Source organism: Carassius gibelio, chromosome A9 (assembly GCF_023724105.1).
Source record: "Carassius gibelio isolate Cgi1373 ecotype wild population from Czech Republic chromosome A9, carGib1.2-hapl.c, whole genome shotgun sequence".
In the NCBI taxonomy this organism is placed as follows: domain Eukaryota; kingdom Metazoa; phylum Chordata; class Actinopteri; order Cypriniformes; family Cyprinidae; genus Carassius; species Carassius gibelio.
The window spans coordinates 10,928,489-10,944,489 of NC_068379.1; the positions used below are offsets into that span (position 1 = coordinate 10,928,489).

Consider the following 16,001-nt stretch of genomic DNA (forward strand, 5'->3'; position numbering starts at 1 on the left):
GAGATGGTGAACTGCGCTCTGGATGATGGCACTCCGCACACGATGTTGAGGCTGGGATCATAGAACACGCAGATGGGCCAATGCCAGAAACAGTCTGGTATGACCCTCGAGTGAATTTCCCCCCTGCACAAGCAGGAGGAGGATGAATTTGGGACGAATTGAGGGGATCCATACACAACAGAAAGAAAAACACTGAGAGAAAAAAAGAAACATTAATGGAGGAAACACAATGAGTTACTGTATTTGGTTGGTTCTTCTGTCACAATCTCTCTGGGAGGAGGCGAGGGACAAGGAGTCGCTGGAGTAAACAAACAATAGTCTTTAATAATCCATAGAAAGCTGAGAACAAGCCTCGTTGTTGATTCAACAAGTAGAATGGACAAAGACAGTCTGCACAGATGGGAACTTAAATACAAGAGATAATTACTTAACACCGTTGACCAAAATGACTAATTAACTGAATAATGACAGGAACTTGACCCAACAAGAGAAAACAGCAACAGAAACCGGGGCAAAACATGACACAGAACAATCCTGACATATATAGACAATTATAGAACTGTGATAACATGTTCTCTTTCAAACATTTGTTCGGTATCTCACTATGGTAATGCCTCAGGCATGACCAATCGCAGAAGCACCAATGGCACCACATCTGCCAGTCAAGGAAGACCAATCGCTGCAACAATCTGGGAGCCACATCTCTCTGTATATAATTTTCATTTCCTTCCCGGTAGAAGATTTTTGTAAGCTACTCTCAGCAGATTTTTAGGAGTTATTGTTTAACAGTTTACAGACAAAGCCGCAAGGTAACCTCCAAAATGCAATATGTTTGTTGGGTGACCTTGTGCCTTAGAGTTTGATAACTAACGCGTTAAGGCACGTTTTCTACTCTAAGTTTTTCAGTATATTTTTCCTAAGTTTTTGGGTGCTCAACATGCACCAAGAGAGAGACAAAAAAAGAGACTGCTCACTGCTCTAAGTACAGCTCCATGCCAGTTTATTACTGTGTTGTAGCCACTGCTAAAGAGGCAGAGAGCCAAATAGGAAAATTCTGTCCTCCACATCTTGCACTTGAATTTCTGCAAAGAATTTTCACAGAGCTTGCATCTCCTGTCTGCCCCCCCCCCCCCCCAATCCAACCCCGAATGACTTTCTTGACTAAAACCTGACAAAGGAGACTGAGTAGTAGACACAAGAAAGAGGCACCCATGCCTTGCTGCTCAAACCTGGGTGAACCAAAGAAATGTCCTCAAGCCTTACATTTATGGGGATATATAAAATTTCAAAGATATGAGAAATTGAGAGATATGAAAGTTCAGCTGACCATTCTCAAGGACAAGGATGATGACAATGCAGATGGTATTATTCACCCTAAATCAGTCCCGTCTGATGAGAGCACAGGAGGAGAACTCACCCACCCCTGTACAAGTTAACATGACTCTGTTGGAAGTTGTCAATCGATTTGCAGGAAAAGGGGCTGATAGAGATCTTTATGATCCACCAGTGAGACAGTTTATCCTAGCCTGTGTGGAGGTTTTGGGATAAACTGGTACCTGTCAAAGGCTTTTTGAAACTGGATGTTCAGGAAATAGTGGATTTAGGGATGTGGATCCTTTCCCCATGAAACCTAACTACATCTAGGCTGTAGAATAGCTATTACTTCAATGTAAGCCTCGCTGTGGGAAGAACAGAATACTTCGCTGCCTCTATTTTTCAAAAGATTTGCTAGTCTTCTACATTGGCCATTCATACTTTGAACTCAGTGGGCCTCATTTATGAATCCTACATATGACAGGAAATTGTGCATATGGTAATTTCTACAAAAAAAACTGGAATTTATCATTATGGACATGAGTAGTGGCTACGCTTAAATCTCAATTCATGTATTAGCATTAACAACAAACCATGAGGATTCATCTTCACATCACACCCTTGCATCCCTTCTGTGAATGGATGTTATTTGTGTTATGGATATGGATGTTAATTATCTTAATTAACAGATTAACAAAATAAAACAAAATAATCTTTTTTTTTTTTTTTCTATGTATCTTTAATTGATAAAATCCAATTGACTGTTTTCAGCCATTCATCATCAAACTAAAATGCAGTCAACCAACTGTAAAAGCTATACTGCTCAATTTAAAAGGTCCGATGTAAGTGGGTAGTGCAGTGCCCAAACAAACAATTTTGCACTTGTCAAGGATTGTTTTACCCGGGTAGTAAATAATAGTTAACTGTTAATAATGTGTTATAGTTTAGCAACCAAATGTTACATGGCAAAAATGGAAATATATGGATTCTTGTCAAATGAGAGGGGTTCATGAGCCCAGTGGTGTTTCATTTTTGATAAAATGTGCTGTTTCATTTTCGATTTTAGCTTCATGTTTGTAGTATGCTGTTTAAAATAAATGCCGTTAAAGCCTTATTTCATTTTTTTTTTTTTTTTTAATAGTTTAATATATAATTTTATAGCCACATATTTTCATTGTTCTCTGAGGATTGTTAAATTTAAATAATTTGTTGTAGAGTGAAGGGAACTAAATAGGCTATATAGTGTTAATGATGAAAAAAGAAGATACTAAATGTAGTTAAAAGAACAAAATCTTAACCAAAACCTTTCAAGAGCTCTAAAACCCCCCAATAAGAGCTTTTCTGTTAAACGGATATATACGCCTGCAAGTCTAGATGTGTCAAGATGGAGCCAAAAGAAAGGAGGACAACAGCACGAGAGTTGGGGTATGATTAACTAAATCTAATATTTCTTTATTTTAAGAGGTGCAGAGTTGTTTGAAGCCAAAGTGAAGAAACAGGTGGCAGCAAGACTAGAAATGGAGAAAAAATCTGTTGAGATACTGAAGAAACAGTATGGAGATCTTTTCTTCTTCTGCTTCTTTTTTCATTGATAAATGCTACCGACTTATGTGCTTTAATAGTGAATATTTAGAGTTAAGCTGGTTTCATTCTTGTCCCACAGAATGGAGAAAATCAAGTCAAAACAGAAGAATGCTTCTTATCTACAGGTTACATCAGCTACTGCTCATACTGAATCTTCATATTGCCCAAAGCTAAATGGTATTCCACTTTGAACATATATTTTCATATTATTTAGTTTTTGAAATGTACATCAGTATGGACCATAAGTTGTCTTTTCACTGGTGCTTATTTATTTTTTTAGATCATAGCACAATAGCGCCAAACTTCAAAATACTATTTAATGAACATCAAAACGTGTGTGTGTTTTATGTTTGTCTGCCTGCTTTTATATGCATGTCTGCTTCTATATGTTCAGAAGGGGACTGTGGCTATAATCTGTTTGAAACTGACAGTTCGGAGGAGGAAGAGGAGGTAAAGGACAAAACCGATGACAACAATTTTCCTAAGAAGAAAACTGCTTTTCAGGTATACACTTTGAAACATATAACATAGAAACATTCAAATAAGATGTATTCATAGCTCTCGGTGGTGCCGCACACGGTTGATTCAGTGATTGGCTCTCCAGTGTTTGTACGTTTTTTGTTAGTTTTTCCTGTGTTTTGTTTAACAAACACAATCAGTTTCAACAGGGATGAACTGCTGAACACTCGGCAGAACACACAACATGATCTTTTTTTTTTTTTTTTTTTTGCCAGAATATATTTATTATCACAAACACAAGATAAACAACCACAATGCCTATCAGAAAGCCAAAGCAATGGTCTACAAATTTTTATCACTTATCTTTAAAATAAAAATATAAAATAAAATACATGAGTTATACAAATCAGGTAGTACAAATTATTATCCAGAAGTGAACTGCAGTGTCCACACATCTCAGTCATTGTCATCTGTTAAATCCAAATCTTTGGCATAATCAATAAAAGTATTCCAGATATTCTCAAAAAGTCCCTGCTTGCCTTTTAGCACATATGTAATCCTCTCTAGTGGCAGAGCAGACAGAATCTGCCACAACCATAAAGTGTCTCTTGGTCTACATGTTTTTTCCAAAATAAAGCTATACGTCTTTTGGCGTTAAGCAGACTAAGGTCTATAAAATGTACGCTCATTTTTAGTATAGTTATGTTTCTCTGGATATAAACCCAATAAAAACAATTTTGGATCCAATATTATTTGTTTGGAAATAATATTTTGAATAATGTCTCTTACTTCTTCCCAAAAGAGTGTAATTTTTGTACAATGCCACATAGAGTGAACCAGTGTTCTTCTACATCGTTTAAACTTTGAACACATCAGGAATGTTTCCATTATATCGACAGAGTTCCACTGGAGTCACATATGTTCGCATTAACCATTTAAATTGAATAACTTTAAGACGAGTATTTATCGATGTTGTGTGGGCTAAAGTGCATGCATTCTGCCAGTCTTCCTCTGAAAGTTGTAATGACAAATCATCCTTCCAAGCTCTAAATCTATCATGAGAACTTTCAGAAACGTAAGACATAATCAGATTATAAAACTGAGAAACTTTTGACTATCTCAAATTATAAAACTGAGAAATATTACTATTAGTGATTATTTCAGCAGTGGGGTTGTCATATAATATTTTGACCCATTTAATAAAATTGCTACCAAATCCAATTTTTTTTCTAATACCCGGAATAGATATGGCCATTCAACCCTATCAAAGGCCTTTTCGGCATCCAGTGATAAAAGAGCTGTATTTGGCGCAGCCTCGAATATAATCAATAATATTTAATAATCTACATACTTTTTGGAAACCCTGCCTTCCTGTGACAAATCCATTTTGATGTAGATTTATTACATAAGGGATAGGTTTTTGTAATCGTTTTGCTTATAATTTAGAAATTATTTTCAAATCTGAATTCAAAAGATTAATGGGTCTTAGATTTTCACATTTATCTAAAGGTTTTCCTGGCTTAGGCAGGAGAGTAATCAAGGTTGTATTTAGTGAAGGAGGAAGAAAATTTGATTGAAAGATTTCTTCAAACATGTCCAATATAGGTACCAAAAGTTTATTCTTAAATTGCTTATACTGATCTATGCCATCAGGCCTTTCTCTTTTTCCAGATTTCATGCTATCAATGGCTTGACCAATTTCTTCTATTGTAATTTTTAAAATTTAAATTAACTCTTATCCTCCGAAATAATGGGAATATCTATTTTATTTAGAAAGATGCTTATATCGTCAAGTTTAATTGATGCTTGTGCCCTTATACAATTCTTCATAATAGCCCTTAAACGCATTATTAATTTCTATTGGATCCAACAGTGTCTGCCCATTTGATATTATTGAAGTGATTGGCGATTTTGTTTCAAGCTGTTTTATTTGCCATGCCAACAATTTGCCAGCCCTATCACCTTGTTCGTAAAATTTCTGTATCAAGCGTAGAAGACTTGAGGTAGCTCTAAAAGCAGATTGCTTATCATATTCTCAATAATAATAATTATTCCTTCAATTGTGAATTACTAATATTTTCAGAATTATTTACTTTTGTTTGAAGGGCTTTTATTCTATTTCCCAACTGTAATCTAGTTTCCTGTGTCTTTTTTGTATGTAGAACCTCTATAACGGATGATATGCTCTCTCAGGAAAGCCTTAAAAGCATCCCACTTACATATGCAGTAGTTTGTGTAGTGTTAATTTGAAAGTACTCATCTATCTGTTCATCTAAATATTTCACCAAGTCTTAATCTTGTTTGGATTTATGTTGGAAATGCCATATGGGGTATCTCTTAATAATGTTAAGTTTCTGCTTTTTCTCCCTCAAACCAGTCTTTTTCATACTGGTCATCTTGTTGTACTACAACATGTGATGTGCAATGCAATCTGTCAGGCAACATGATCTCTCTGTCAAATGGTTTTCTTCTCTCTTTTTTAATTATCATTTTAGCCCAACCAGAATTTATGAAGTCCCATTCATATGCCCATTTTGGTCTTGCTTGCAGACAGCAAATCTGCTCTTTCTCTGCCACTCGGACACTCCCAGAGTCTGCTATCAGTGTCAAATTTAGTTTGCACAATAAATCTCTCCCCATTAAAGGCACTGGACATACTGGAGTGTAGATAAGAGCATGCCTTAGCACCTCGCCCCCCTCTGTTTCACAATTCAGAGGCACTGTGAATCTTTCACAAATTACGTGCCCTGAAGCAGAAATCGATTCATTAATTTCGCCTCTTAATTGTGGTTGGCATCGCAAGTCACATGGTCGTATAGCTGATCTACATGCTCCAGAATCAGCTAAAAATCAATATCCCCTCCAATAACATAAGATATTTAGACTTTTTCATAAAGGCTTCACTGTTAAATATAATCGCACATTTATCAGGATATTCATCAACAGAATCAGACATACACAAAGGAAAGCAAGCTTTTTTCTTCATTGCAGAGAGCAGAAAATGCATCAGTGTATGTGTGCGTGTGTGTGGTTAGAAAATTTTCACTTCCCTTCCTCTCTGCTCCCTGTCTCCCTCGCTACAGTCAGCTTCTTGATTTCGCCGGTTGTCCGGACATTCCCTTACCCAATAACCGTCCTTTTTACACAGTCTGCATCTGGTACACTTGAATGTCGTATGTTCATCAGTCTCGCAGATCCAACAACCCCATCTTTCAGATTTCCTTTCAGTTTCATTCGGATATCCTCCTCCTCGTCCTTTCCATCTTCCCCTTTTCGATTGCTGGCTTCGCTGTGCAGAATAGCCCCCCGGCTTCCACACGGCTTGCACTAATGCCAGCTGTCACTTTCTGTCGGTCTTGGTTTTAACTCTTTCCTTCTTCGCCGTCTGCATCTCCTCTGCATGCAAAGCGTTTGCTAAAACAGCAGATAGCCGTCCACTTTTTCATTCACAGTGTTCTATCCGACAGTCTTCTTTCTGCAGCTCTCCACTCACTTTATGCCAGCTCATAGCCCCCAGTTTCTCTGCTAGCAGCCTTCTCAGTTCGTGCATGGTAGGGCTGATTTTTTGGCAGAAGGTGACTAATTCGGTAGAAAATGTATGACCTGCTTCGTTAGGGCTCGGTAAGTGAGCCATCGCTTCTTTCATGTCCGTTATAGTCCACAGTCTAAAGACCATAATAGGCCCGTCAGGACCTGAAACTTCAATCATTGGAGCTTTTATACTCAGATTTTCTTCTTTTGCTGTTTGTCTTGTTTGTCTTTTTTCTGTCGGGGGTGCTCTGCACACTATTTCCTCTTCAATTTCTTTATTGGGGTTTTCAGGAATGATTTCTGGGTCTTCCACTGTTTCTTGACTCCATTCTGGATCTGGCGGTGCAGTTGTTCTTCTCGGTGGAGAGCAGTCAAGGTCAGGGTCCAATTTCACACCTTTCAGCTTGACCACGGGAAATGTCTATTCCTTCTGCATGCCTATAGTCTGTCAGACGTCTCTAACAGATCCGACTTGCCCTGCCCAAGTCGGAGAGGCAATACCCGCACAGTCTCACTTCCCCTATTAGAAACTTATCGCTTCGAAATTTCTGGATCGTTTCAATCTCAATTTCTAACTCATTTTCCGATCACGCCAGTTGCAGCAGTTTCAATTCCCCCCTAGAAATGTATTAACTGTGCCGCAGTATTCTCACAATCTGATTCCCGCGGAATCCTCTTGATTGTGCTTCCCACAGAGAAGGACCCACCGCTATGGTTTGTCCCTTTTCTAATTTACTTCCAATTCTTATTTATAAAAACCCAAATTTTAGAAGATTATGATCTGTCTCTTACCCGAGAGTTCTGTTGCCCCCCAGGTTCTTTTCTGATTCCAGTGGTGTCCCCTCCGGGCCTCGCCGATCGGTCCCTTTCTCGCTCAAATCTAATTGGGGTTAGGGCTGAACTTCTATTGTTCAGGATTGGCCAGTCACCGTCCGCTCACAGAAGACACAAGCAAGGAATCCCACTTCTGACACCAAATTTTTGTGGCAAAAATAAATCAACTCTCATCAGCATAAGAAACAGACTCGCTCTCAGGTTATAATTAAAAAGAAAGCTTTAATTCTTTGCAAAGAAGGTCATACAGTCATACAGCAACACTTAGTTCCTGCAGAGTGCGACAATAGGGGAGGGCGGTCCTCCACCTTATATTCCTCTGCTGTGTCAAGGTTACAAAGTTGTCCTTTTCCACACTTAACATAAAACACACTCTCTGTGGTTTGTTTCTCACACATTTATAACTTAGGTGAGAACTTAGGACTTAGGTTTAAACGAGATCTGGCTTCTAAATCCATAAGTTTATCTTCCATGGTTTTGTTCTTAGCTTGTAGCGTATTGACTTGGGACATGCGTTCACTGCAGTCACTAATCTCCTTTTTCACATATTGTAGAGTTGCTGCCAGTTTATCCAGCCTAGAGGTAAACCCTGTTTCCATTGAGCCTAACTTTGCCAGTATTTGATCAGCTTTGATGCCTGCTTCTTCATTTTCATTTTCAGTTTGCGTAGTCATGGCCTGGTTACCCTTGGTTGCTTCGTCACAAATATCACAGTCAAATAGGCTCGATTGTCTGGTTGTCCCAACCTACAAGCAGAAATTTAAATCAATTTGTAGTAAGGACTGTGAAGAGAGGGGATAGTGAAACAGAGCATAATTTACAAACTTGTTTTGACCTCACTGATTGGAGTGTTTTTGAAGCTGCTACCACCAATCTGGACGAACTCACAGAGACTGTGACATCCTATATTAGTTTTTGTGAGGATATATGCATTCCTATCAGGACTTATTTAACATTCAACAATGATAAGCCAGGGTTTACAGCAAATCTCAGACATCTTCGTCAGGCCAAAGAGGATGCCTACAGAAATGGGGACAGAGTCTTGTACAATCAGGCCAGGAACACACTGAACAAAGAGATTAGAGCGGCTAAAAAGACCTACGCTAAAAAATTGGAAGACCACTTTACTTCCAACGACCAACTTCAGTGTGTAGAGGACTGAGAGCCATCACTAACTACAAGACACCACCCCCCTGCACTGAGGCTAATCAAAGACTTGCTAATGACCTGAATGAGTTTTATTGTAGATCTGAAAGCCCCAACACCCATTTTGACCTCCCTACACAACTGTTAACACTTCCTGCAATCCCCTTCTCCACCCCTCTTCAAATTTGTGAAGATTCAATTCAAGTTTATTTGTATAGCACTTTTTACAATACAAATTGTTACAAAGCAACTTTACAGAAAATTATTTTTCTACAATCTTTAGTAGTAGCTTATGGTGGTGACTGTCAGTTTGTGCACGTTTGACAGGATTTTTAGAAAAAAATAATACAAGACGTAGTCAGCTAGACGATGAACATTATTAATATTATTAATTAATAATTGTTATATGATGCAGTCACACTTGTAGCAATATTTGTTAGTTCTGTTTGTTGATTCAGGGTTAGCATCATCTGAGGTCCTCTGAGTGTCAGCATCATCTCTTCTCAGGTGTTCTGTATCCAGACTGGAGATTGTGTAAATCCTAGTTACCACGGGATTTAAATCATATTTTAAAACATAGAAACAAAATAGAGACATCATTAGCATAGTTGCTGATCCAACAAACTAAAATTAGTTTAACCCAAACTAATGAATAAAAATGCACATTTGATCAGATGCAACTACACTCACAATTTAAGAGATACATTATTCGAATGCTTGGCGAAAGAGATGCGTTTTTAATCTAGATTTAAACAGAGAGAGTGTGTCTGAACCACGAACATTATCAGGAAGGCTAATCCAGAGTTTGGGAGCCAAATGTGAAAAAGCTCTACCTCCTTTAGTGGACTTTGCTATCCTAGGAACTACCAAAAGTCCAGCGTTTTGTGACCTTTGGGAGCATGATGGGTTGTAGCGTTGTAGAAGGCTAGTTCTAAGGTACGCAGGAGCTAAACTATTTAGGGCCTTATAGGTAAGGAATGATAATTTGTAACTGATACGGAACTTAATAGGTAGCCAGTGCAGAGACTGTAAAATTGTGGTAATATGATCATATTTTCTTGACCTGGTAAGGACTCTAGCTGCTGCATTTTGGACTACCTGTAGCTTGTTTATTGAAGATGCAGGACAACCACCTAGAAGTGCACTACAATAGTCCAGTCTAGAGGTCATGAATGCATGAACTAGGTTTTCTGCATCAGAAACAGATAACATGTTTCGTAGCTTTGCAATGTTTCTAAGATGGAAGAATGCAGTTTTTGTAACATTGGAAATATGATTTTCAAAAGACAATTTTCTGTCTAATATGACACCCAGATTTCTTACTGTAGAGGAAGTAACAGTACATCCGTCTAGTTGCAAATTGTAATCTACAAGATTCTTTGTAGTGTTTTTTGGTCCAATAATTAATATCTCTGTCTTATCCGAATTTAATTGGAGAAAATTATTTTTCATCCAATCTTTTACATTTTTAACACACTCTGTTAGCATAGATAATTGAGAAGTTTCATCTGGTCTCGTTGAGATATATAGCTGAGTATCATCAGCATAACAGTGGAAGCTAATTCCGTATTTTCTAATAATATTACCAAGGGGCAACATATATTGAAAATAGAAGGCGACCTAGGACAGATCCTTGTGGCACTCCATATTTTACTGATGATAAATGAGATGACACCCCATTTAAGTAAACAAAATGGTAGTGATCAGACAGGTAGGATCTAAACCATCTTAGAGCCTGCCCTTGGATACCTGTATAGTAATCTAATTTGTAATCTATCTATGAGTATGTCATGATCTATGGTGTCAAACGCAGCACTAAGATCAATTAAGACTAGAAATGAGATGCAGCCTTGATCTGACGCAAGGAGCAGGTCATTTGTAATTTTAACAAGTGTCGTTTCTGTGCTATGGTGGGGCCTGAAACCTCAATGAAATTCTTCATACAGATCATTTTTATGCAGGAAGGTGCTCAATTGAGCAGATGTCACAAGGTGACGATCTTTAGGGGCGGAACCAAAATTCGGGAAGTTTGGTTCCGCCCGGAAGTGTTTCCGCCCGGACCGGAAAAACAGAACACCGGAACTTCCGGTAGCGCCGTAAGAGGGAAAATCAGGGAATTCGATGCACCTGTGCCTAGTTAGGGACAGCGGTTGGTGATTGGAGGATACGCTGGACAAGGCAGTACTTAAGGCCAAGTTATTTCACAGTCTGGGAGCTCTTTCTGGTGTGTGTGAAGCACTGTGTCGTGCCCGTCTTGGTGCGCTGCTGGTGGCTGTCTAACTCTCTATCTCCCTCATGCTGGAATTGTATGATTGTGAAGACATCGCGAACCTTAAAGGTTGAGAAGTGAACGGATTATACGGCGAATTGAGACGACGTGAAAAAGGGGATTGGAAGCGGCATTGATGTGAGTACTAAGAGCAAGCCGAAAGTGCCCTGTATATTGACCTGGCGTTGTGTAGATCTCCCCAGGAGGAGGAGGGCGGCCCAACCCCTAATATAGCGTGGTGGGAGAGCCGAAGGAATACTTATTGAAGTAGTCACAACGACGACATCACTAGCTAGGCCGCATATTCCATCGCCAGATCCGAACCAAGCGAAGTGAAGGAAGACGGGTGTCCTTTTCGTACACTGAGTGTGGTGGGTGAGTCTTCGTGCTGTGAAAACCTATAATTTTGACGTGGTGCTATATATTGCTGTGGGTTGCTGTGTATTGCCGTGTGTCCTGTTAGATAAACCCCCGCCTTCACGCACTCCGTCGCGGGAGGACAAGGAGACTGCTGGTTCTAGCCTAGTTCAGTACAGTATATGTTGTGAGCGTGCTTCAGATCTCCGGAGATCGCACGGTACGCTGTGTTCAGCCCAGAGGTGGGAGCTATTCAAAGCAAACTAACTGTGCTTTGTGTCCAATCTGATACCTGTGGAGAGAAAAGGAAAGAGAGAGTGAGTAACACAAGGAGAAACAGAGGAAACCTGTACTTACAGTACGCTGTGTTCAGCCCAGAGGTGAGAGTCATTCAAAGCAAACTAACTGCGCTATTGTGCCCAAGTTGATACCTGTGGAGAGAAAAGGAGAGAGAGTGAATAACACGAGGAGGAATAGAGCGAACCCTGTACTTACAGTACGTTGTGTCCAGCCCAGAGGTGAAAGCCATCCAAAGCAGAGTAACTGTGTTTTGTGTCCAAGTTGATACCTGTAGAGAGGAGGAGAGAGAGTGGATAACGCGAGGAGAAATAGAGCGAAACCTGTACTTACAGTACGCTGTGTCCAGCCCAGAGGTGAGAGCCATTCAAAGCAAACTAACTGTGCTATTGTGCCCAAGTTGATACCTGTGGAGAGAAAAGGAGAGAGAGTGGGTAACACGAGGAGAGACCGAGGAAACCTGTACTTATGCCGCTGCCTGTGGAGAAAGAGAAAGCGAGTGAGCACCCAAGGAACGAACTGTGTGAACCAGTACTTACTGTGAGCTGCAATCAGCGAAGAGGTGAGAGCAAAACCAAGCCGAATTAACTGTGCCTTTGCGTCCCAGCCGTTGCCTGTGGAGGAAGAGAAAGAGAGTGAGCACCCCGAGAACGAACTGTGTGAACCAGTACTTACCGTGAGTTGTATTCAGCGAAGAGGAGGAAGAAGGAGGGCGCTACGGATACCTAAGACTCTGGCCGGGCCACGAGTCCCACGCCCCGGATCCCCGTGGCCCCCTTGCTCCCTGACCTCTTCCCGGCCATAGCCCATCTGGAGGGCCGAGTCAGAGTTTAGTTTTAATTGCCCTTTCCCTATTCCCCAAGCTATTTTTAAATATTTAAATAAAGATTGTTTTATCACTTACTTGTTCTCGTGTTGTTTGGCCATTGGGTTGGCTTTGGGGACCTCCTCGAGGTGGAAGTTGAGAAGGGATGTGGCTTAGTCAAAGCATAGCCGCCCCTGGGTGTGACACAGACACAACTTTTTCTAAACTTTTTGACATAAATGGAAGTTTTGAAATAGGCCTATAATTTGCCAGTACACTAGGATCTAGTTTTGTTTTCTTAATAAGAGGCTTGATAACCGCCAGCTTGAATGGTTTTGGGACGTGACCTAAAGATAACGACGAGTTAATGATATTGAGAAGCGGTTCTTCGGCTACAGGTAACAACTCTTTCAGTAATTTAGTCGGTACAGGATCTAATAAACATGTTGTTGGTTTAGATACAGTGATAAGCTTATTTAGCTCTTCCTGTCCTATATTTGTAAAGCACTGCAGTTTATCTTTGGGTGTGATGGATGAAACTGAAGTGTTAGACGCTGTAGAATCTACATTCGCTATTGTATTTCTAATGTTATCTATTTTATCAGTGAAGAAATTCATAAAGTCATTACTATTTAATGTTGGTGGAATATTTGAATCAGGTGGCGTCTGGTAATTTGTTAATTTAGCCACTGTGCTAAATAAAAACCTTGGATTGTTTTGGTTATTTTCTATGAGTTTGTGTATATGCTCTGCCCTAGCAGTTTTTAGAGCCTGTCTATAGCTAGACATACTGTTTTTCCATGCAATTCTAAAAACTTCCAAGTTAGTTTTTCTCCATTTGCGTTCAAGACTACGAGTTTCTTTCTTGAGAGAGTGAGTATTACTGTTATACCATGGCACAGTACATTTTTCTCTAACCTTTTTCAATTCGATGGGGGCAACAGTTTCTATAGTATTAGAGAAAATAGTGCCCATGTTGTCAGTCATTTCATCTAATTAATGTGTATTTTGGGGTAAAAACAGCAGTTGAGATAGATCAGGCAGGTTATTTGCGAATCTTTCTTTGGTGGCTGGAACAATAGTTCTGCCCAGACGGTAACGCTGAGACATATAGTTAATATCAGTTATACGCAGCATGCACGATACAAGGAAATGGTCTGTAATATCATCACTTTGAGATACAATATCTATAGCAGTAAGATCGATTCCATGAGATATAATTAAATCTAGTGTATGATTAAAATGATGAGTGGGCCGCAGTGACATTTTGTTTGACTCCAAAAGAGTTTATTTATTTATTAGGTCAGTAAACGCAAGTCCTAATGTATCATTTGTATTATCAACGTGAATATTAAAATCTCCCATGATTAGCACTTTATCAACTGTAACTAGAAGGTCTGAGAGGAAATCTGCAAATTATTTTAGGAATTCTGTATATGGCCCTGGTGGTCTATACACAGTAACCAGAGCAAGAGATACATTAGATTTATTTTGCATGTCTGACAGTGTATAATTTAGCAGAAGTATTTCAAAAGAGTTAAACCTATATCCTGTTTTCTGGATAACATTGAGAATATCACTGTATATTGTTGCAACACCTCCGCCACCAGTCTGACGGGGCTCATGCTTATAGAAGTAGTTTGGTGGAGTAGACACATTTAGACCAAAATAATCATTTGGTTTTAGCCAGGTTTTCAGTCATGCAGAGTACATCAAAACTATTATCTGTGATCATTTCATTTACAATAACTGCTTAGGGTGTGAGTGAGCTAATATTTATGAGCCCAAACTTTAAAAATAGTTTTTGTTCATTTACTTTACATTTTTCTGGTTTATTGCAATAAGATTATTTCTAGATCCTACATTATATTTATATTTTGACCACACTATTCAGGGAACAGACACAGTCTTAATAGTTTTTACAGTGCAAGTACTTTTATCATTTAAGGAGGTGGAAAAAAACTCATAATGGTTATTTGAGAATTGACTTACTAGTCACATGGAGCGAAGTGTCCTGGAGATGTTGTCAGCAAACATGCTCAGATTTTGCTGGGGTGTCATCCATCAGCGCGAAACAGCCTGGGACGCTCCCAGAAAAGATTCCAGTTATTAACAAATAGCAGTTTCTGTTCTTTACACCATGACAACAACCATTCATTTAAAGCAAAAAGTCTACTGAACCTTTCGTGTCCTCGTCGATACGTGGGCAGTGGTCCTGACAGGATGATCGTCGCCGGGGGCGTCGTGCTGCGAACCCTCTCGATCAGGCTGATGAAGTCCCTCTTCAGCGTCTCCGTCTGCCGCAGCGTGGTGTCGTCAACCCCGGCGTGAAGCACGACTGCTCTGGGGCTCTCGTCTGCCTTCAGGATTGCGGGTATCTGTGCAGAAACATCGAGAACACAAGCACCAGGCAAACAATGAGTGTGCACTTTACCTTCGGCTAACGTAGCACGGACGTGTCGGACGATGGAATCTCCGATGATCACAGCGTCACGTCCTGTCTCGCGGAGGGGAGCGAAGCGGTTCCGTATGGAGATCTCTAAGGCAGGAGGGGGAGAAGTCGTCGCCCATGGCCCGGCTCGCGTCCTCCGCTGTGGATGCACCCAGGGTCCGTGGTGTCCCGGCGTCGCAGTGAAGGACATCTGGGAAGATCGCGTCCTGGGTGCACCGGGCCTGTGCAGAAAAACACACGGAGTAGACGTGGTTGGACTGTTAACAGCATGCTGTATACTTACCCTGGACTTGTGTGCGTCAGCCCGGGATGACTCCGCTCTCTCAGCTGGGCCTGCCTCTCCTCCAGGTCGCGAATCTGCTTCCCCACGGCCTCGAGCTCGAGCTGCACAGAGTGGAGACATTCATCCGCCATTAAAGCAAGTAATAGTGAGTACAGCAGTGGTAATGTGTGTGAATAGAGTATTAGCAATATAAGCGCAGTTTACCACGCTTGCTGATGCTAACGGGCTATAAGCTAATAGCGGACCCGGGAGATCAATATAAAACTAGTGATAGTGAGGCGCTCTGATTGTTTTTGTTGTAGAATACAATAGAGGATATATTCACACGTTATATAAACTGAAACGATGGTGTATAAAATTGATTTTTAAGTTAAAAATAGTCGATGAAAAGAATATAGTGACGGAGCTCAAATGCAGTACAGACACCAACAACAAACAGGAAGTGATGTGTACCAGGTCTTCAGGAAGATCAAAAGAAGAAAAGCACCAGGCCCAGATAAAGTGAAGTGACATGACATACAGCCAAGTATGGTGACCCAAACTCAGAATTTGTGCTCTGCTTTTAACCCATCCAAAGTGCACACACACAGAGCAGTAAACACACACAAACACTGTGAACACTCACCCGGAGCAGTGGGCAGCCATTAATGCTGCAGCTCCCGGGGAGCAG

At 40.3% G+C, this 16,001-nt stretch overlaps 1 protein-coding gene across 1 annotated transcript in view; it reads left to right on the forward strand.

The window, feature by feature from the left end:
- si:dkey-11f4.7 (piezo-type mechanosensitive ion channel component 2) overlaps positions 1–16,001 on the forward strand; it is a 293,659-nt gene that overhangs the window by 185,142 nt on the left and 92,516 nt on the right. The window contains 3 exon segments of the mRNA XM_052605318.1: positions 2,777–2,866; positions 2,978–3,075; positions 3,293–3,402. Coding sequence (XP_052461278.1) covers positions 2,777–2,866; positions 2,978–3,075; positions 3,293–3,402 — 298 coding nt within the window.